General features: G+C 37.6%; 1 protein-coding gene across 1 annotated transcript; it reads right to left on the reverse strand.

Moving 5' to 3' along the window:
- Window positions 1–953: 953 nt before the first annotated feature.
- On the reverse strand, window positions 954–23,684 carry nptna (neuroplastin a). The gene is made up of 8 exons (XM_063002585.1): window positions 23,456–23,684; window positions 17,577–17,748; window positions 13,612–13,706; window positions 9,935–10,071; window positions 8,803–9,076; window positions 3,552–3,573; window positions 2,464–2,540; window positions 954–1,267 (listed from the first exon to the last, which is right to left on the reverse strand). Exons 1-7 carry the CDS (start codon window positions 23,526–23,528, stop codon window positions 2,480–2,482), a joined length of 834 nt encoding a protein of 277 aa, XP_062858655.1. The 5' UTR covers window positions 23,529–23,684; the 3' UTR covers window positions 954–1,267; window positions 2,464–2,479.
- Window positions 23,685–24,531: the final 847 nt, after the last annotated feature.

Here is a 24,531-nt window from a genome sequence, read left to right on the forward strand (position 1 = left end):
TGCAAATATTTGCATTGCACATGGCAACAGTGAGCTTATCTGTGTCTGCTTGGCCATGGAAAGCCAATCTGTGAAAGTCACAATGAACAATTCTTGTGCTGATGTGGCTTCCAGAGGCAGTTTGAAACTCGCTTACTAACTGTAGTAAGTGTACACCCAAGCGCCGATTTAGGTCTATTATGTGATCTGTTGTTGCTTCTGTTGCTTCAGTTTATAATAACAGAAGTTACAGTTGACAGGCAGCCCAAGAATAGCAAGAATTTGATACACTTACAAAAAGAAGACACACTTACACAGACATAACTTTGGAATGTTTAATAGTTAAAATTGATATGAAGGCCTTATGAGTGCACACTTTGATTTTTTTTCTCCATCCACTTAGACCTCTGCACTGGTTGGGAGCTCATACAGATGGAGGCTGGATATCTTCAATAATCATTCATGGTCTGAACAGTGCACTTTGCTATGCATGGCAAAACTACCACATTAAAGCTTCAATATGTAACAAAAGCGGAATGTAAAAATGCTCTTTATTATATTTCAACAAATATTGCATAGGATTAAAGCCATGCTGTATAGTATGCATACGTATAAAGCTGAGTCTTAAATAAGGGTCAGGGTTAAGAAATGACATTATATTTCACATTGAACTTTTCAGTGCATCAAAGTGAATAACATTCAGATAATTATGGATCTCTAAAGTGGAATGACACATACAGAGATTCATGTAGAAATAAACATTACAGGACACTGTAAAGCCCTTATCCATTATTGAAGCCTATGACAATTATCTTAAACAATTAGAAACCACCTTACCAAAAATATGCTGTGAAATGCTGTACAAAAACTGCTATACCAAAAACATGTGATAGGTTTGCTTACATAGCAGTTAATGATTTACTTAAAATAGAAATATTATCTACTGTACATTATGTCAGTCAGAAATGCACAATTCAAATCTTATATTTTATCAAACAGCAGACTATTATATTGCATGCACTTCACATTTCTACTTATAAATAAAAAAAAATAAAAAAAAACATATCCAGCAACACAATCATGCAATAAAATGTTTATAATATTTACTCTGCTAATAATAATGTTAAATTCTCATCTGATATCCTCTTCACAACACGTTCATAAGGCATGCCTCGAGTGGTCAGATGCATTTTATCTGACCAGATGTCTTTCTGAATTACATTATGCATTCTTACACATTTAATTTTTAAGTATTTTAATAATATGGTCATGATATGAATGTCTTTATCTGAAAAAGAACACATTTATTGTTTATTTTCTGTTGACACATAATGAATATACCACAATATTTTTGTTTTTTCCTATACTTCATTGTAATCCCTTTATGCAAGTTGTCCACTAAAAAGTTACTGATGTGTTTGTGTATGTATATACAGATCATCCATAACATTAAAACTACCTCCTTGTTTCTACACTCACTGTCCATTTTATCAGCTCCACTTACCATATAGAAGCACTTTGTAGTTCTACAATTACTGACTGTAGTCCATCTGTTTCTCTGCATGCTTTGTTAGCCCCCTTTCATGCTGTTCTTCAATGGTCAGGACCCTCACAGGACCACTACAGAGTAGGTTTTATTTGGGTGTTGGGTCATTCTCAGCACTGCAGTGGCACTGACATGGTAGTTGTGTGCTAGTGTGTGTTGTACTGGTGTGAGTGGATAAGACACAGCAATGCTAATGGAGCTTTTAAACACCTCACTGTCACTGCTGGACTGAGAATAGTCCACCAACCAAAAAAATATCCAGCCAACAGCGCCCCTTGGGCAGCATCCTGTGACCACTGATAAAGATCTCAAAGATGACCAACTCAAACAGCAGCAATAGATGAGCGATTGTCTCTGACTTTACATTTACAAGGAGGACCAACTAGGTAGGAGTGTCTAATAGAGTGGACAGTGAGTGGAGATGGTATTTAAAAACTCCAGCAGCACTGCTGTGTCTGATCCACTCATACCAGCACAACACACACTAACACACCACCACCATGTCAGTGTCACTGCAGTGCTGAGAATGATCCACCACCTAATACCTGCTCTGTGGTGGTCCTGTGGGGGTCCTGACCATTGAAGAACAGCATGAAAGGGGGCTAACAAAGCATGCAGAGAAACAGATGGACTACAGTCAGTAATTGTAGAACTACAAAGTGCTTCTATATGGTAAGTGGAGCTGATAAAATGGACAGTGAGTGTAGAAACAAGGAGGTGGTTTCAGTGTTATGGCTGATCGGTGTATCTATATATATGCATATACACACACAAACACACGCATAAAAGGAATCTTTTAAAACATGTAAAGGAATAAATTTGCACACATTTCTAGTTTAAAATAAAAACAAAAGAAATGTTTTTTCTTTTTTTTTAAATGTCTGCATGAAAGGGTTAAATCAAATGTCAAACAACATTATCTTTAGAAAAATACTTACTTTACTAGAGGTCAGCTTAATTTGTGTTTCGTTGACGTATGGTTTTGTCCTTGTGGTTGTTTGTTGAATTAGTTTTCCTGAGAAATCACAACAGAATATTAAAAAACAAAGTAACATAAATTTTCATTTGTATTTTTTCTACTTTAAGTACCACAGTATTTTTATTTCTAAAGAGGGAATGCAGGAATATGCCTTTCTTATAAAGCTGCTTTAAAATCAAGAATGTCAATAAATGCTGTAGAATAAGGATTTCTCTTTACCAGGACTAACAGACCTGGGATAAAGTATAAAAATTTTATTCAATTGTAGATGTTCCTAAATCCATAATTATCTGTAAAACTGGGTGACATGTTTCCTCTGCTCCAGTTTTTAAAGACAGTTATTACACCACTCCAGCTGGTGCAATGCATAGCACATGATAAACTTTGGCATGTCCAGGATAACCCAATCAATGAAAGCCCCCATGAACAGTTACAAGGATAAACATTAATTTCTTAAAAGTTAATTTCTTAAGAGCTCCATTAATGAGCTTTTATTGCTCTAAATTTTCTTTCACTTCAGTATACCAGTATTTGTGTAACAGGGTGGATTGTGCTGTGGTGCTGAGACACCAGGTATAGCCCAACACCTGGAACAATTCAAATGAATCCAATTTGCAGAATGCTTAATAAAGGTAGCTTTGGCTAAAAAGCCAAAACACAAGAATCATAAAGAAAAAATAAAAGCAGTGGCCAAAATAACAGAAACATTGCAACAAATGCAAGACACAATAAACATCCACAGCCCACAATGGGGGAAGTGGATAGAAAAGAACAAGAACAGAAAATAAAATTGGTTGTTACAAAATGGCAAGCTGCTCAGCATCTGTGACAACCAAGTTCTCCAAGTAAACCAAGTAAAACATGTGCTGCACCCCACCCCACAGTTTTTCCATGTCTACAGATAAATGTTTTTAGCTACACATTTAACAAATAACGAATAATTTACTTTGTTGTTCTGTATAGTAATAAAATAAACGTTCTTGGTAACACCACACAGAAACTTGAAACTGATAACTATAAGATAGTTATAGATTGACTGATACTTACATAGGCCCAGCTGATTCATCATCTTGAGCAGATAAGGAAACAAAAAAAAATGTTAGTTTGGGACCTTAAGCATCTCATTTCACAAGCAAAGAGTATGAAATTTTTAAAGGCATAGAACATATTAGATATGTTCTAATGCACTGCACTCTATCATGCATGATGCCACACACTGATTCTATGGTCATATGTGGTAACATGGTGGGCTATAGGTTAGTAGTGCCAACATGTCATCTTCCTGTTAACCCTCATATTCAGTTAGGGTCCTAGAAAACCCCAGACGTATAGAGTAACTTCATTTATACCAGAGTATTAAAGTATTTTTTGTGAAGTGCTGCAAAGAAAGTTTCGACACTTTTTATTAAAAAATAAAAAGTATAATATGAAAGACAATATTAAATTACACTTTTCAATTAGACAACATTAAATCAGTTGTTAATCTATGTAATTTGTTTAACTGAAATTTAATTATCATCAGACTATAAAAAATGTTGTTAATGCATTTTTAATGAATATTTTATAAAAAATGCACTCTCTTCTTCACCTCTCTACCACATTCTTCATTACTTTGTACACTTGACCACAAGTGTTCAAAGTGGTCCACACGCACATGTACGCTGTTCTACTCCAACTTTCATGCCCCTTCTATTCAATGCATAACTCAATCTCTCCAGTCTCTCCTTAGCCTGCTCCCCACTCTCGCTACGAATCACAATGAAGATTAAATTCCATAATGACTCCTACTTAACCTTGTTTATCAGCCTGTCCATGACCAATGCATACAAGAAAGGACTCAGAGATGACCTTGATGCAGTCCCACTTCCACCTTAAACCCATCCGTCATTCCTACTGCACATCTACAGTGTATCACAAAAGTGAGTACACCCCTCACATTTCTGCAGATATTTAAGTATATCTTTTCATGGGACAACACTGACAAAATGACACTTTGACACAATGAAAAGTAGTCTGTGTGCAGCTTATATAACAGTGTAAATTTATTCTTCCCTCAAAATAACTCAATATACAGCCATTAATGTCTAAACCACCGGCAACAAAAGTGAGTACACCCCTTAGTGAAAGTTCCTGAAGTGTCAATATTTTGTGTGGCCACCATTATTTCCCAGAACTGCCTTAACTCTCCTGGGCATGGAGTTTGCCAGAGCTTCACAGGTTGCCACTGGAATGCTTTTCCACTCCTCCATGACGACATCACGGAGCTGGCGGATATTCGAGACTTTGCGCTCCTCCACCTTCCGCTTGAGGATGCCCCAAAGATGTTCTATTGGGTTTAGGTCTGGAGACATGCTTGGCCAGTCCATCACCTTTACCCTCAGCCTCTTCAATAAAGCAGTGGTCGTCTTAGAGGTGTGTTTGGGGTCATTATCATGCTGGAACACTGCCCTGCGACCCAGTTTCCGGAGGGAGGGGATCATGCTCTGCTTCAGTATTTCACAGTACATATTGGAGTTCATGTGTCCCTCAATGAAATGTAACTCCCCAACACCTGCTGCACTCATGCAGCCCCAGACCATGGCATTCCCACCACCATGCTTGACTGTAGGCATGACACACTTATCTTTGTACTCCTCACCTGATTGCCGCCACACATGCTTGAGACCATCTGAACCAAACAAATTAATCTTGGTCTCATCAGACCATAGGACATGGTTCCAGTAATCCATGTCCTTTGTTGACATGTCTTCAGCAAACTGTTTGCGGGCTTTCTTGTGTAGAGACTTCAGGAGAGGCTTCCTTCTGGGGTGACAGCCATGCAGACCAATTTGATGTAGTGTGCGGCGTATGGTCTGAGCACTGACAGGCTGACCCCCCACCTTTTCAATCTCTGCAGCAATGCTGACAGCACTCCTGCGCCTATCTTTCAAAGACAGCAGTTGGATGTGATGCTGAGCACGTGCACTCAGCTTCTTTGGACCAACGCGAGGTCTGTTCTGAGTGGACCCTGCTCTTTTAAAACGCTGGATGATCTTGGCCACTGTGCTGCAGCTCAGTTTCAGGGTGTTGGCAATCTTCTTGTAGCCTTGGCCATCTTCATGTAGCGCAACAATTCGTCTTTTAAGATCCTCAGAGAGTTCTTTGCCATGAGGTGCCATGTTGGAACTTTCAGTGACCAGTATGAGAGAGTGTGAGAGCTGTACTACTAAATTGAACACACCTGCTCCCTATGCACACCTGAGACCTAGTAACACTAACAAATCACATGACATTTTGGAGGGAAAATGACAGGCAGTGCTCAATTTGGACATTTAGGGGTGTAGTCTCTTAGGGGTGTACTCACTTTTGTTGCCGGTGGTTTAGACATTAATGGCTGTATATTGAGTTATTTTGAGGGAAGAATAAATTTACACTGTTATATAAACTGCAAACAGACTACTTTTCATTTTGTCAAAGTGTCATTTTGTCAGTGTTGTCCCATGAAAAGATATACTTAAATATCTGCAGAAATGTGAGGGGTGTACTCACTTTTGTGATACACTGTAATTGCTGTCTCACTCTCCTCACACAAATCTTGCACAAGCCTCACAAACTTCTCTGCCACTCCCAATTTTCTCATACAATACCACGGCTCCTCTCTCTGCACCCTATCATAAACTTTCTTTAAATCTACAAAAAACACAATGCAACTCATGGCCTTCCCTTTATGTCTCCATCAACCTTCTCAAAGCAAACATTGCATCTGTGGTGCACTTTGCTGGCATGACACCATATTGCTGCTCACCTCTTTTTTCAACCAGGCTTCCACTACTCTTTTCCAGATACATACTTCTTTTCTACTCCTCAGGCATCCTTTCACATTCCGAGATTTTGTTAAGCAATCTAGTTAAAACTCCACTGCCATCTCTCCTAAACATTTCTATGCCTCCACTAATATGTCATCTGAGCCAACCGCCTTTCCACTCTTCATTCTCTTTATAGCTGCCCTCACTTCCTTCTTGCTAATCCAAGGCACTACCTGGCTGTTATCTCTGTCATCCAACCTTCTCTTTCATTTTCTGTATTCAGCAGCTTCTCAAAGTACCCTTCTCAGTCAACTCATCTCATTTGTCAGCACATTCCTAATTGCATTCTTTATCATTCTAACCTGCTATATATCCTTCCTAGCTCTGTTCTTCTGTCTGGCCAATCGGTAGAAGTCTTTTTCACCTTCCAAGTATCTAACTTTTCATACAGCTTGCCATACGCCATTTCCCTAGCCTTCGCTTTGCCTTATGTGGCATCTCCTTGTACTCTCGTCTACTCTTTTCGTCTCTCTGACAAGTACCTTCCTGGCTGATTCCCTCACTATTTTCGCTGTCGCTGGCTCCCCTTCACCACCATCCAGTGCTTAACTCTTCTCAGAATTTCACACCACATTTGAACCTTGGTTGTCTCCAAAGACATTCCACAGACCACCATCTGATGCTGTCTAATTACACTCTCCCCTGCCATCACCTTACAGTTTCCATTCTGTTTGAGGTTGTTTTATCACTGAGATCCAGTTTGGAATCAATGCTATTGGCCAGCTGGGAGTCTACACAGACAGATAAAGTGGTTGATGAAAATAAAATAAATTTAATTATTATTTTATGAAATTTCTCAAATGCAAACATACATTGTCACATTGCCAAAACATATGATTACTTTTGTCTACTAGCTTTAAGTTGATCAAAATGACCAAAATGATCAATTTTTGAACACAGCATTAATGTCTCTAAAAGTAAAACAATAAAAAGGTAAAATCAGTCAACAAAACCTGAGGGTTAACAGGCCAAAAACTGAACAGTTTTTGTGATCATTTATTTAAGTTGCTGTTGAAGGAATTACATTAATGAAAGGTTTGCAGTAATGTAATTGCATCACTTTAAATTTTGGCTTTACTATAACAAGCACAAATTATAAAACCTAATATAAGGATTATGGCCTAACTGAAAGCATGTAAAAATGTCATGCTCATGTCAACATAAATTGAAAGATTTAAACATGTAAATCAGTAAACAGAAAACTTTAATGAGAGCAGATGTTAGATAATACAGAAGGAAATGAAGTTTTAAAGTAAAGGTGATTCCAGCAGAAATGATATGATTCCAGCCAGAAAGATATATAACATGATGCAGATGATCAAAAAGGATAAAAACAGTGGAAATGTTTGGATGGAAATTCAGCAATTTTATATGTTAAGATCATGCAGGTTCTCTCACTTACCACCCAGTGTTTAAGGTTATGCAAGTTAGGAGGAGAGAGGTGTGTTATTGTAAGAAAACCAGTAATATCTAATGAAAGGCTACTTTTGGGTTATCAAATCTTATCCAAAAGGGCAAAAATGTCTGTAAGTTTTTAGACCAGCCAAGCACAAGGACACCTGATTTAACTAACACATGTTTAATCAGATAGGCTTAATCTTCAAACACCTGATCTGTTGTTTCAGGTAAAGCTTCTGTCTGGTTAATATAAACAGCCTGAGGTCACACTGCTCCTTGGTGTATCCTCTTTTGGTGGTTCGACATCCCTACCAGGGAGATTCATGAGCAACTAGATTTTAGCCAGCAGATGGCATTGCTTAATCGCTTACATTATGATACTCGCATCTGCTGTGCATTCTTAATTTAAATTTGTGGATGTAGTAACAATGTTGAATAAATGAAATATTGTAATAATATTATGTCCTGTAATTGTTGAAATTGATATCGTTCATGTTGCCCATGTTCTTAAACTGTTGGATTATTAGCTGTTGCATTTTTTTTAGTAACAAACCTTGGCTAACAATTGTTCATAAGTGACTAGACCCTTGCATGGTAACTGCATTACATGTTAAATATTCCCTTTACAATATTCCTAGTTTTAGAATTGAGGTATGTTAACAAAAAAGGGAATTTGAGACAATACACATCTTTACATGTGGTTGTAATATTTTGTTTTAATATAGTTTGCAAAACACTGCTTTTTATTTTATATACTGTCCCGAATCAAAGTTTGTAATAACTAGCTCCATTGCCCCATGGCTGCAAAAACACTTGAGTCACTGTAAATAGCACTGATGAAAAACACTAGTTTGGTCTGTAAAACCACACAATAATAAAACAGTATTTAGTAAATATTCAGCTGCTTTCAGAGAAATATCTACAGCTTGTCTTTTCTCATAAATAAAGACAATCTTGGAATTTTGCCATTTCAAAACTTAAACTTTCAGATTAGCTACTAAACACAATTCACAGTGGTAAAGGACTAAATGTATCTAAAATGTTAGCTTACTTACCATCAGGAACGTCATCTGGCTTCTTGTGTTTCTCGTAGACAACAATGATGAGAATCAAAACAAGGACTTCAGCAACTATGCCTAGAAAGGGCCAGAGGGGAGCCAGGTGACTCCGAACACGAAGCACTGAAATCTCGGATTTGGATCCAATAGTATTGGTGGCATTGCACTCATACACTCCAGGGTCAGAACCAATGTCCAGGTTAATAATGGATAGCTCTGTGTAGCTGTCCTTGCTGCTAATAAAAAAGCGGCCCGATGAGTTGTCAATATCCTGCAAAGTAATTTAATAGCAAGAGGAGGTTAGAGATACGAGAGAGAAGAAACACAGAAGAGTACAGATGCATTACACTTGAAGTTAAAGATACTGTGCAAATTTTCCTTTACATTTAATGAAATATTTACAATAAAAAAATTCTATTTAGACATTATTCCCTATTCTCCCAATCAAATGATATACAATTACCCAGGTGTATCTTTTCTCTACTGCTGCCGACCCCTACCCTAACACATGCCCCCTCTGACGTGTTCTGTTGTCATCCACTTCTTTTAACCTTGCCAGACAAGGATTAACAAAGAGCAGTATTGAGTACAGGTACTGCTCTTTATTATTCACCATATCCGTGCAGGAATCCATTTGACCACTCTTCAGACTCGGATTTCTGCGGTGGTGGGCTAGCACATGTGGCACCCAAGCACCATTATATTTAGATTTTTGTTTTCTATTTTATTTATGCATCTCAAATCTCTTTTCAAACAATTTTGTATTAATCATAATGATTTTTTAAATGGCTTGTCAAATGAATTTGTCTATTAGGAGAAAATTCCTCTAGGGTGAAAGCGCATTGACTTGTAACCATCAGCTCTGTGTTTGTGCATACAAACTCGAAGCTGCTCAGTAACACATCATTTGTGTTCTGATTCATTTAAATTAGGACCCACAAGTGGCCATACAATAAAAAATATTTATTATCTGTAAATATATGATGTACTGGTAATAGTTTTATAATCTTACTGTGACACACTCAATACGTGTTTTAGGAAAACCTCTTATTTTAACAAATTTGTTAAAATTTTGATGTAAAAGCAACCATGATAAGAAAAAAGCAATTGTGATAAAAGTGATACATACAAAGGATGCACCGTTGTCTAATTTTTTGCGCCAGCTCCAGATAGGCCTGGGGTAGCCAACAGACTTGCAGTAGAGGACAGCCTGTTCTCCCTCATTCTTATTCTCACTGCGCTTGTGTCCTGTAATTTCTGGCTCAGCTAAAAAAAACCACAAAAAAAACAAGGACATTAAAGACATAAAATTTTGTTAAGCAGCTTTTATTCTCAAAAAATACTCTACACCGATCTTACATATTCCTCTTCAAGAGTGTAAAACAAAGTGAATCCTTGAATAGTGTTTAAAGCTTTTTTAAGTCATTAAGTTGATGCACCACCTCATGACAAGGGTGCACTTGAAACTGCACGTTCAAAAGGCAGAAGAAGTACTTCAGTTTTACTAGGTCAACTGTGTGTTTATTAGCTCTTGAGAATCAGATCAGTCCCTTACTACTGATCTTTCTGAAATACTGTTTAGTGAGTCATTTTAATAAATGACTCACTAAACAATAATAATAAAGTCTGATTTTGGCATAAAACAAAGATTTTTAATCTATTTGAATATCTTTATTTCTTACAATTAAGTCACAATGTAATAGATGCAAAGTATTTGAAAGAATTTGAAAGAATGCAAAACACATTCAGACCCCTTGACTATGTATTCACTTAATACATTGGGAATTTGATTTTGAATGGATATAATTGACATTGTGACCCATCAATTACTACATTTAATTACCCATAATGACAAAGTGATGTTCTTTATGAAAATTGATTAAATTTCTTATTAACAAATGTATTTTGACCGTTTATTTAATAGTTTGTAGACCCGGCTTTGACAGTAACTACTGGTAACTACTAGATTAGATTGGATGGTAAGCTGTGAACTGTCATCCTTAGGTCTCTTCATAGATGGTGAAGATGAAGTCAGGGTTTTGGATGAATCTCTAAAGGACATTTAAAGACTTGCCCCAAAGCAATTCAAAAGCGCATTCAAAGCATTACCTTTGAATGCGCTCTGCAAGAGTTATCTTTTAAGGATGTAGCTGTATTTGGTTGCATTAATCTGTTCCTTAATTCTGTCCAGTCTCCCTCTCAGTGCCTTCACTGTAGGGATGATACTAGTCACTATCACGGGTGAAGTATGAAGCCTGCATTTTTACTTTCCTTTTAAGCTTTATTTAACAGTAGATAGTAAAAGACTAAATTATTTACAATCTTGCATTGAGACATGTTCCTTTCAAACTGACTGGCAATTCACTCCTTAAGTCTGATCCTTTGGTCATGTTTCCTCACCTGTTGGTAATTCACCTGCTCATTGTGGAATGCTGTAACTTGAATATTCTATAAACTTTACACTCTTATTTTGCTTCTGTCCCAACTTTTCTGAAGTGTGTAGCAGGCATCAAATTTTAAATTATTTTCTATTTACAAAATACAATGAAGTCCATCAGTGAAACATTGGAAGTTGTTTTGTTGTGTACTACATGTGACAACAATCTTCCATATTCTTCATTTATTTGGGCTTTGGGGCAGGGTGGCAAAAAACAGCAACAACCCAGCTATATATCGCAAACACCTACATCAAGTTTGCCAAAAACATGTGGGAAAATGTGTTATGGTCTGATAAGATCAAGGTCGAATTTTTGGCCATGATTCCGAAAGGTATGTTTGGCACAAATAAACATTGTGCATCACCAAAATAACACAATGCCCACAGTGAAGCATGATGGTGGCAGCATTATGCTTTGGGTCTGTTTTTCTTCAGCTGAAACTAAGGCTTTAGTCAGGGTGGATGGAACCATAAACAATTTTAAATATCAGCCAATTTTTGGCATAAAACCTTCAGGCCTCTGCTAAAAAAGCTGAAGAAAAGAAAATCCCATCATCCCAGCCAGAGTCCATACCTGAATCTAATTGAAAATCTGTAGGGTGACCTTGAAAGGGCTGTGCATAGGAGATGCCCTCACAACTTGACAGATTTGTAGCACTTCTGCAAGTCAAGATACTAATAGACTCTTACCCAAAAAAACTAAATGCTGTCAAAATCAAAAGGTGCTTCAAAAAAGTATTAGTTTAAGGGTGTGCATATTTATGCAACCACATTATTGTACGTTTTATAAGTTGTACACATTATATTTCACAAGGTGGAAAAAGTTCTAAAATTATTCATCTGATCTGATGTATTTATTTACATATATACACATGTATTATTGTATTTATTTATATATTATGCAATGAGAAAACCATGGACATTAGCCTTCCTTGCTTGCAATCAACAATCCAATTCAATCGAAAGGTCTTCAGTCAGAGTTTAGGGCTCGGTGTCAGCCAGTGAAATTTAGAAAAAAACAGTATTAGTCTAAGGCAGATAAGCTGTATTAAGTATTAAAAAAACTACTTGCTGCACCACTGTCTTTCAAAATGCTATATATTAGTTATATCTCCATTTTTTATGCTTATACATTAAATAGAGGCTTCTTAATTTATATTTAATGTAAATAGATGAAAAGAATCCAGTAAATGGAGCTTTGGAGCAGGGCTGGGGATCACATCACACTAATACTCTCCATCATGTAGTCATGCCCTTTCTTATATTTTAAGCTTCTAGTCTCTGACTCAGCATGTGCTGGAGAGTACAGCAAAATGCAACTGTTTACATCAAAACAGCACAATGTACACACTACACAAACCTGGTATGTCTAAAATATAAAACCATGTTTATTCCCATATTACATTCACAATATGATACATGGTTGTGGTTCATTAGTTTGCTAGTTACTTTAAAAGGAAAGGAATGGTCAAAAATTGCTGTCAAAGTGACGCTCTGACGTTTATATGACAACGTTACAGAGCGTTTTCGAATGAAGGGATTAAACCAACTGAAGTTCCCTTAGATGTTTGTTTGTTTATTAGGATTTTAACGCCATGTTTTACACTTTGGTTATATTCATGACAGGAAATGGTAGTTACACGTTACACAAGATTCATCAGTTCACAAGGTTATATCGAACACAGTCATGGACAATTTAGTATCATCAATTCACCTCACTTGCATGTCTTTGGACTGTGGGAGGAAACCGGAGCACCCGGAGGAAACCCACGCAGACACAGGGAGAACATGCAAACTCCACACAGAAAGGACCCATGCAGACCACCCCACCTGGGGATCGAACCCAGGACCTTCTTGCTGCCGCCCTCCCTTAGATGTAATCACATGACTAGTGTGTATAGAATACAAGGGCACTGTGCAGGGATGCTGTGAAATGGAATCCAGCTATTGTTATACCTACCTATAGTTACTATAGTTACCAGGCTGTAACTGAAACATATCCAGTGTAAGAACTTCAACAATGTTACTAATTCAAAAAGTTATATTTGTAATACCTTCTTTAAAAACAAAGATTTCATCAACACTGACAGGTTTAAAACAATATTCTACATTTGTTGCAACAGGTTGGGGACGGCCCTATAAAGACATGTTTTGATGGATTTTGGTGTGTAAGAACTCAGTGACCTTAACCCCAATGAAAATCCTTGGTTTGATTGGTTAAAAAACTGATTACAAACCAGACTGATTTCAACATCCAGTGCCCGACCTTACAACTGCTTTTTTGCTTACATTGGCCCAAATAAATGGGTCATTCTGAACAGAAGGCATGCAAGAGAACTGTCTGAAAGAGAGACATAAAAAAATCTTACCTTTCACCTCAATAGTGGCATTAGCAAGAGGGCCATTATCAATCGTGTACACACACATGTACTCCCCTGCATCGTCTGCTTTTGGCTTGGAGATTCTGCATTAAAAAAGGACAACGTTTTATATCATATATGGTGCTATCAACTGTTGATAAGTGTGTTTGTGTGTGTGTGTGGTGATATTTTATGGATTTTGTACATTTAAGTCAGTCAGTGTTGCTGCTGCTGCATGAGCTGGCATGTCATTATTGAAGGGGACATTCACTTTTGGGTATTTGTTAATATTGGAAATACTGTGTAATATCAGAGCTAGGGATTTCTGTTAGACATTTTCTTTTAACTGATAACTGATTAGCATCAGTCAATGATTAACCGATAACCAACAAGCATATAATGTCACATCAAAATATAAATCACATGCTTTAATTAATAAGGAACAGTGTATTGTAGTGAACACTGCAGCAATGTAGAACAGTAAAATAAACATAATGAACATAATGAACGAAACCATCTCTCAGAATCTAGATTTCAAGTCGGTGGCAAACAGTTCATTACAAAGGCTAATTAAACATGTTAATCATAAACAATGAAGATGTTCTGAACTTCTGTTCTGAACTTCTGAAGAAGTTTCAAATCGACAGTTTGAATTCTCAGCTCTAACCAAGAAATGAATTAAAATGGTCTTTTAACTAACAGCATTAATTAAACTGTGACTTTCCAGTGAACACTTGACCAATGCCATCACTTTTCACTAATAAATAATGGGCCTGTTAATTTATGCCAGTATATTGATTCTTGGGAGACAGAGGCCATTCTTCTTCTCCATGATCCCTTTTCTCATAAATTATTTTAAGGGAAAAGAATACAATATTTTAAAACTCACTTTAATACTTACACATATTGACATTAGTAACAATACCTAAGCCTTAATTAGTTTTAAATACTAAGAAATAATGTGATCAATATATACAGTATGTTACCCATTCCAACCCATTTTGCTTACACCACTGGAAAACACTTGCCTCAGTCTTTCAACATGTACAAAAGAAAGATGTTTTCAATCAGCAGCTCTCGTGTTAGCCTTAAGACTTTTTGTTTGGCTTGAAAACATTTATCTTAAGGTTATTAAATTCAAGTCTTTATAATGGAACATAGGACACAGTGCCATACCACATCCAGCAATCACTATTTGTGCATACTTTAATATGTAGTATGCCAAATTAGTAAAAGAAACCCCTTTACTGTCATGTACATATGCACAGGGGTACAGAAAGAATAAATTCCTTTTTTGCATATCCCAGCTTATCAAGAAGTTGGGGTCAAAATACAGGGTCAGCAATAGTACAGCTTCCTGTAGCAGAGAGGTATACCATAAGATGCTCTCCGTTCTCTAGCTTTTCTTTCTGTGAATGTAACTTTAAGGCTGCTTTCATTTGTTGTATGCTTGTTGTGTGCTTTGTTAACCATGAGGCTGGGCACATGTTGATGCTTACCACAGCGTTTACACCTTGCACATGAAATGTGACAAAACAGCTCTCTGCTGGCTGTGCCACTGAGCAAATTTTAAATAATACACAATATTTACTAACAGTATTAACAGTTTATTTACATTAAGTTTTGTATTAAATGTATTTTAGTGTAAAACAATAATGCTCTGCAATAGTCATCCTTTGGAGACGTGAGAGGATAAATAAAAGAAGAATGATTATTGAATTTTTATTGTTTCAAAGTATGCATTAAGTCTTACCAAAGCGCTATGAAGCCACGACAAGCGATTCCAGAATTAATATTTATGGAATTATTATCTATAATTCAAACCCAGTTTCCACATTTTATAGCTCACTGGTTGCCACGCTGCATGTTTCCCACAACACAGTGGCTCCAATTTAAAGTGGAACACAACAGTTCAGGGTTTTGTGAAACAGTGAGAATCAGATTCTTCCTTCCATGTCTGTGGTATGCTTCTGTCTACATCATAAAAAAACTGTCTTACTGACAGTGCTTTGAAGAGGTAAGTGGCAAACTGGGTCAAGTTTCAGTCAGATTGACAAGTGGCAAAGCTGTAAATCTGCATGGTGTGCAACATTTGCGGCCAATGCAAAAACAGTTAGTGTAGAATCATTTATTATTTATTTATTTATTAGGATTTTAATGTCATGTTTGGTTACATTCATGACAAGACAGGTAGTTAATCGTTATACAAGATTTATCAGTTCACAAGTTTTAGTGTCAAACACAGTCATGGACAATTAACCTGACTGCATGTCTTTTGGATTGTGGGAGGAAACCGGAGCTCCCAGAGGAAACCCATGCAGACACGGGGAGAACATGCAAACTCCACACGGAAAGGACCCAGATCGCCCTACCTGGGGATCAAACCCAGGACCTTCTTGCTGTGAGACGACAGTGCTACCCACTAAGCCATCATTCCGCCTTCAAGTGTAAACCACACTGGAAACTTTGGCTGGTTAAAAAAACCTCTGCTTGGTACTATGTGGTCGAAGTTATATGGTTTTTCGCCCACATAATGGATTATGTGGACCACATGATGGTCAGACATTGCCCCATGGTCATAAAAGTAAAATGTGTATATGTGGTGAATTTGTTTAATTAGTAAGAAGAGACAGTAAATTGGTAAATTGACAGTTAAAATGAAAGGAATTTAACCTATAATTGAATAAATTTGTTTTGAGAAAAAAAATCCCTTATCAAGAAATTCTAAAAAAATTGAATACTGTGTACAACTTTCCTTTGCCAATAAAACAGCACTCAGTCTTCCTATAACATTGCAGAATACAGAACATGGAATTTAATACATTTCCTCTTTACAGAATCTCTTCAGATTATTTAGGGTTCTAGGTCACACAGACATTTTGAAGACTTGGTGATCCCAAAAGGCAAATTTTCCCTGTAACTTTTCAACAGTTATTTTTGGGGATCATCCACAATGTGTGTGGGGGCAAAACAAACATGGGTCCTCGTCAAGGCAAGTCTATCACAAATCCAGTTAATTGGAGTTTTTAAATTAATGCGCTCACTGTAAATATGGGCATTTTTAGGTGACTACCTATTTTTATATCCATTCTCTTACTTTTCTCTTTTTTGAACCATGTGTCCTCTTGTCTTTACCAATTTGTAGAATGATTAAGAAAATTTTGTGAAACAGAAACTCAAGGATTTGCATAAATTAAAAGGTTTCTAGCATATCTTAAAAATGGAAAATATAAATGGAAAAAATTTATTAGTTTTTTTTTAAAGAATTTCCAGGGGTGGCAATAATTGTGGCACATGTAGTTTTGTAAAAATCATTGTTTTTTTGATGAAGAATTTTTTTTTCTCAAAACAAATTTATTTTAATTAAATGTTGAATTTTCTATAATCCATTTTGCTAATCTTTTTTTTTTTTTTTTTTTGCATTTTCTCCTTTTTTCTCTTGATTTTTAGCATGTCCAATTTTCACCCAATTGCATTGTGCTTCCTCTCTACTGGTACTCACCCCCGACCTGATTGAGGAGAGCAAACTGACACACCAACTGCATTTTTTCACCTGCACCAGCTGAGTTCATATGCGAATCAGCCCTGTGCATGGAGAGCCACACCCTGATCAGCATTATTCCTCGCCTTTGTGCAGATGCCATCAACCAGCCAGCAGAGGTCATAATTGCATCAGTTATGAGGTCCCTATCCGGCTTCCTAACACTTTTTGAACAACAGCCAAACGTTGTTCACATAGCCGCCCAGCCCAGCCGGATGGCAGAGTTGAGATTCAATACAATGTATTCGAAATCCCAACTCCGGTGTGCTAGCATATTTTACCACTGCACCACCTGAGCAGCTCCATTTTGCTAATCATTACCAGGGGTGCCAATAATTGTGAAGGAGACTGTAGATTGGAGTAAAATAATAGGGCTTTAATTAGTTATTTAAACCAACAAAAAAGAAACATGCTGTCAGTTTGTAGTGCATACGTGTACTCGGTGGTCCTTTGTACTTTTCGTGTTCCTGAGATCTCCTCTCCATTCTTCACCCAGTAGCTTTCAATCAGATTGTGTGCAGAAGTCAGGTTACACTGCAGTGTCACTGATGGCATTTGAGAATCTGTATTTAGTGTAAGGTGGTCCGATGCATTGATTGAAGGCTCTAAAAACACAAAAATACTCAATAAAAAACAAAGAAAGAGTAATCCATGACTCAGAAATGACAATTCCCCCCCAATATTTCCCCCAAGATCAATATGAAGAAGACAAAATTCATTACAACCGGAAATATCTCTATCTTTACCACTGCTGAAGGACATGTCAAAGTGGTGAACAATAAAAAATAATCTAAAGTACTAAAGTAATAATAAAACAATGTAAAGTACATTTTAGTGAGTGAATAAGTGGATTACAAGCCAGATTCATATAAGAAGAACAATTAGAAGCAACAATTAGCAACAATTAGAAGCCAATGAATGAGCCATTAAGCCTAAGCATATGGTTTTCTGGAGAAACACTATCCATTAATAGTCAGTACATTCCATTTGAGAACTCTGATGCCAGTCAACTCCCACATAACTACACGCTTCATACCTTTATTTTTTTAACCCATTGAGGCACATTTTCTTGTGTAGGCTTCATTTGTCCATTCAATGTATGTCAGTTATGAATATGTATTAACAAATATAACCAATACTAATTGTTATTCTTTAAATAACATGAATATGTTTGATCAAACCTAAATAAACCAATGTAAGACCCAGTGGACAACACCGCTGGTGTATTCTGAACACTTATACAGGTCCTTCTCAAAAAATTAGCATATTGTGATAAAGTTCATTATTTTCCATAATGTAATGATAAAAATTAAACTTTCATATATTTTAGATTCATTGCACACCAACTGAAATATTTCAGGTCTTTTATTGTTTTAATACTGATGATTTTGGCATACAGCTCATGAAAACCCAAAATTCCTATCTCAAAAAATTAGCATATCATGAAAAGGTTCTCTAAACGAGCTATTAACCTAATCATCTGAATCAACGAATTAACTCTAAACACCTGCAAAAGATTCCTGAGGCTTTTAAAAACTCCCAGCCTGGTTCATTACTCAAAACTGCAATCATGGGTAAGACTGCCGACCTGACTGCTGTCCAGAAGGCCATCATTGACACCCTCAAGCAAGAGGGTAAGACACAGAAAGAAATTTCTGAACGAATAGGCTGTTCCCAGAGTGCTGTATCAAGGCACCTCAGTGGGAAGTCTGTGGGAAGGAAAAAGTGTGGCAGAAAACGCTGCACAACGAGAAGAGGTGACCGGACCCTGAGGAAGATTGTGGAGAAGGGCCGATTCCAGACCTTGGGGGACCTGCGGAAGCAGTGGACTGAGTCTGGAGTAGAAACATCCAGAGCCACCGTGCACAGGCGTGTGCATTCCCCAGGTCAAGCCACTTTTGAACCAGAAACAGCGGCAGAAGCGCCTGACCTGGGCTACAGAGAAGCAGCACTGGACTGTTGCTCAGTGGTCCAAAGTACTGTTTTCGGAAATCAAGGTGCCAGAGTCTGGAGGAAGACTGGGGAGAAGGAAATGCCAAAATGCCTGAAGTCCAGTGTCAAGTACCCACAGTCAGTGATGGTCTGGGGTGCCATGTCAGCTGCTGGTGTTGGTCCACTGTGTTTTATCAAGGGCAGGGTCAATGCAGCTAGCTATCAGGAGATTTTGGAGCACTTCATGCTTCCATCTGCTGAAAAGCTTTATGGAGATGAAGATTTCATTTTTCAGCACGACCTGGCACCTGCTCACAGTGCCAAAACCACTGGTGAATGGTTTACTGACCATGGTATTACTGTGCTCAATTGGCCTGCCAACTCTCCTGACCTGAACCCCATAGAGAATCTGTGGGATATTGTGAAGAGAAAGTTGAGAGACACAAGACCCAACACTCTGGATGAGCTTAAGGCCGCTATCGAAGCATCCTGGGCCTCCATAACACCTCAGCAGTGCCACAGGCTGATTGCCTCCATGCCACGCCGCACTGAAGCAGTCATTTCTGCAAAAGGATTCCCGACCAAGTATTGAGTGCATAACTGAACATAATTATTTGAAGGTTGACTTTTTTTGTATTAAAAACACTTTTCTTTTATTGGTCGGATGAAATATGCTAATTTTTTGAGATAGGAATTTTGGGTTTTCATGAGCTGTATGCCAAAATCATCAGTATTAAAACAATAAAAGACCTGAAATATTTCAGTTGGTGTGCAATGAATCTAAAATATATGAAAGTTTAATTTTTATCATTACATTATGGAAAATAATGAACTTTATCACAATATGCTAATTTTTTGAGAAGGACCTGTATGTAAAAAAAATCTTGCTGAATGAAAACTGTGTATGTCTTTGTCAGACTTTGTTTAAATGAATCTTTCCACCACATAACAAGTTGGAAACTTAAACTCACAACACAGGTGTGACTAGTGTGGATTTATCAGAGTGGCTGCTGCAAGAGATGCCTACCCACGGCGATTAATGCTGAGGCTTTTATCACCTATCTAAGCTGATTTAGTGAGGTCCTGTGAGAATGACTGTGAGAGGTCCTGTGAGAAGGTTCCAGGTATTTCTCTAGCATACACACATAATATTAAAACATTACGGCTTTAAATAATAGAAAGAAAGTTTAGACCTAGAATAGGAGTTAAGCATAGGAAATTATGATCTGATTTGAACATTTAAGTCCATAAATCAAGCACGATGACCTGAAACAGTACTTCTCCGACTAGAATGCTTCAGTGTTGCATATTTTATGAAATAACTGTCTACTTTTGTGTAGGTGTGCTCTGAAAGACGACCTCTGTTTCCATAGAAGCGCTCTACAGCAACTGAGCAGGTAGTACACGTCATTAGGGGAAGGTTGAGAGCCAAACAGTTTCCACGCAAATCCACCGCCTTTTTCACTATATCTTCCATATTAACAACGACTACTGTAAATCTCAAATCACCATGGTATAAATTAGAAGGAATGTGTCAGCTACTAATTCACTGTTAAAATGCATGGAATCAAGTAACCATCAACTCATGTGATGAGAAACCAGGAAGTTAACTTCTTATGCACTCTGAGGAACAGCTGTTGATACATGAAGATCCTCTGAGGAGGCTGTTGCTCCACAGACGTCAAAGGTGATACCTTAGAGCATGTAACACAGCTTTTGCACAATGTTGCAAGAACAACCAGGATTACCACAGTGAAAATACATAATTAAATAAAATGGTTTTACAAATGAAAGTAAAAACAATAATTTAAAAGAAAATGGGTGAAAAATGACACCACCTACACAATCCTTTAACAGTTTAAAAGACTTTAAAACGTTTGAAAAACAAAGTGCTGTGGTGTTTGACTCACAAAGATTGGAGAATAAAATGTAAAAGGATCTAAAGATTGAAGCAGACCAGGTTATGGGTTTTTGCATGCTGCAGTAGGTTACTACATAACCACGAATGGCCCTGGAAGGAACATAATGTACAAAGACTGTTGTCTTCAGAATAACAAACAGCCTTTTTATAGTGTAACATAGGTCACTGCATTTGCAACATGATAGTGTGTGAAGGAACGGAAAACCATCATAGTAGGTTTACCATAGTAGGTGTGGTTCATAATAAAACCTCTATTTAAATGTTGTAACATGATCTTAGGGAAAATGTCTATCTAGGCTGATGGCATTTTGTGTATAAATGAGGTCAACACTGATCACTTTAACTATTAATGCATCAGGAGAAGACTTAGTACTGCTTAGTACTGTTATGCTAGGAATACAGAGGTTGCATTTCAGAAGGCAGAGGCACCAATAATTGTGCCAATACCAGGGTTATTTCTTTAAATGTCTTTTAATTAAAGCTTAATCAGTTAATCAGAATTAAATAACTCTATAAGAAACACCACCATACTGATTGTGCAGGACCCCTTGGAGAAGACAAGATTCCTTGTGAAATAGATTCCCAAAAAAAATGATTTAAACATTAATTCAAGATTTTGGTCCTTACTGATATAAATGCATCATATAAATGCTTCAGATTAATTAGCTGTTTATTCATGCTGCCCTGACTCAGATCTGGATTTAAAAACACTGAATTCATTCCATGTTGATGGAACCAGTTAAAGATTACTTGTGTTTTGTGACATTATGCATTATAATGTTTGAAGTGGCTATTAACATATGGTAAATTTTGGCCAGGATGCACAAGATCAGCAATAATATTTAGATAGGCTGTGACATTCAAACAACGATTGAATATTATTAGGATGCCCAATGTGTGAAGAAAAAAAAAACAATTTCCCACACCTTACACCAACCCCAGTCTAATCTGTTGACAGAAAGCACAGTTCATGAATTCATGCCATTTTCTTGAGTGTGTGCCTTCTGCAGCCTTAGATAGCACTTCCATATCATTATCATGTTAGTTTCGTGGCAGTGCTGAGTATAGTCCGCCACCAAATTATCTAGTCCAATGGGGTCCATTTAGATTGATAAATGTGGTACAGTGCACAGAGTAACAGATGGTCTACTGTCATTAATTGTATACCCAGGTCTAGCTTATAAAATAATAAATGTGGGTAAGTGTATCTAATGAAGTGCTCTGTGAGTGAAGAAGTGAGTATGTGGGATTACTAAAATGAAGGATCTATGTCAGATAGAATTGGACACATTTCTGAACCGATACACTGACTTCAGTGAAGGTACACCATTGTCACACTGTTTTAATCTGTCTGCAGATTGTTACTATTTAGATGTAACAGGGCAATAGTGGATCAGTGGTTAAGATACTGGACGCATTGAAAGGTTCAGGGATCAAACAAGACTATTAACCCTTAGTTGCCAGGATTCTTGTACCATTTTTAGTCACTACGAATAAATAGCATCTTTAAATCTAAAATGTATTATATTGTAAAAACAATGACACCAATTATCTGATGGAACTTATGTATTAATACACTCTATTTATCAGTGTCTCTGTAATGCAGGTTATGCTGATGTGCTGGCACTGTGCAGCCATGTTCTCGGAGTAATTATGCCAGTTGCTTTGCTGATATGAGATCATCCAAATGCAGTCTGCATTTGGCAGGAATGGTACTAGATCTGTCTCTAAAAAGGTCACCTGGGCGCATTCCTCAGGTTTCTCAACAGATGCCTCCTTAGCTAGAAGGAAGAACTGATTAGGGCTCATTCACACCCCAAGCTCTGTGTTTTATGACTAATTTAACAAAACCACTATGCTAATAAGGTTTCATTAGGATTCGCTCTAGAGGTTTTAGGAGGACCACCAGAAGGAAATAACTGCTGCAGCGCCTCTATAAATAGCTCCATGCAGTAAAAACCAACGGGTTGATGCTGCTATTTTCGGTACTACAGAGGGTCGGTGCTTAGACGTTTTTTCTTTGCCTAACACCGTTTTCCTCAGCATGAATTCTGCATGACCATGAGACAGATCATTTGGTGGAAATGCAGGCTACCCTATCCCATTTGACGCATGGGCCGGTGTGCCCTGTTCAAATCATGTAATATTAATTTGTAGGCTATAATTTGACATCTGAACATCTCGTCCTTAGGCGAGCATAACCACTAAACCACTGATGCGTTTTCTTTTCCAACTAAATAGAAATGATAGGCAGATTTTAAGTAATATGTATGTTTGCTGCCATGTGCAGACTTGCGTTATATTAGCGTTACATTGCGCGCATCGTGTTGCAAGAGGGTAAATGAAGAACTGTCTGTGTGTTGCTTGTAATATAAAAATGACATTTTATCATATGGCTACAATACAAAATGTAGATTGTAAAATTGTAAAAATAACATGCACTAATAACTCAGGCTTACCGGTAAAAGCAGAGACCGTGCGCAGCACCAGCACCCCCAACACCAACATCACCGGATTCCCCGCACCAAACATCCTCAGACGTCTCGGTTATTCTTCACACAGTGAAAGATCTATGGTTGAGGTTTTTTTGGGTCAGCTATGGTAAACAGGAGCTTGATATAGTGTCAGTGCAAGCCTCGGTGGAGACTGAAGCGGGTCAGTGAACACGCCGGTCGCTTAGCAATAGCGTAACACTGAGCACCTGCTCCATCCAGCGCTCTGTAACCCAAGAGCCGAGCAACAGCAGCAGCAGCACCAGAGCCTGCTCTCGCATAATCCCGCGAGACTTCACGCACTGCACTAAATTGTTGTGAATGATTTATTTATAATGAAATGTCTTTTCATTTCATTCATTCATTGCACTCCTGATCAGGGTCACAGTGAGTCACCCGAAAAACATTGGACACAATCCAGGAACACACTCAGGACAGGGAGCCAGTTTATTTTAGAGCACTAAGCAATTACATCTAGTGCCTATTCGATGGAGCTGATCCACCTTCTTTATTTGGGAGATGGAGGAAAACTGGAGCACAACTATCAACCACATTCTTTTTTAAAACACCCCAAAGAAAACCCACACAGACATTGGGACAACATGCCAAACACCACCACAGACAGTGGCTTTAAAATAGCGCTCACAGTACAAACCTGGGCTGTAACAGATAAGATGTGGACATTTCATAGAAATGCATATATTACTATCAAGGATGTTATAAGGTGTAGGGCCACCATTTACTACTGTTCGTTAATTAATTATTTTATTTATCTCCATTACCAGCTTCATAATTTATATGGAATATAAAAGAATATACACTGATCAGCCATAACATTAAAACCACCTCCTTGTTTCTACACTCACTGTCCATTTTATCAGTTCCACTTAGAAGCACTTTGTAGTTCTAAAGTTACTGACTGTAGTCCATCTGTTTCTCTGCATGCTTTGTTAGCCCCCTTTCATTCTGTTCTTCGACTGTCAGGACCCCGACAGGACCACCACAGAGCAGGTATGATCCAGGGGCGCCATACAATGGCTGAC

The sequence above is a fragment of the Trichomycterus rosablanca genome, chromosome 1 (genome assembly GCF_030014385.1).
Source record: "Trichomycterus rosablanca isolate fTriRos1 chromosome 1, fTriRos1.hap1, whole genome shotgun sequence".
NCBI classification, from domain to species: Eukaryota; Metazoa; Chordata; class Actinopteri; order Siluriformes; family Trichomycteridae; genus Trichomycterus; species Trichomycterus rosablanca.

Coding starts and splice junctions, on each gene's coding strand:
- nptna (XM_063002585.1), bottom strand. CDS start 23,528: ATGTTTGGTGCGGGGAATCCGGTGATGTTGGTGTTGGGGGTGCTGGTG. Junction 17,749..23,455: donor CACGGTCTCTGCTTTTACCG/GTAAGCCTGAGT, acceptor TTGTGTTTTTAG/AGCCTTCAATCAATGCATCG. Junction 10,072..13,611: donor TGCCACTATTGAGGTGAAAG/GTAAGATTTTTT, acceptor GGTTTTTTTTAG/CTGAGCCAGAAATTACAGGA.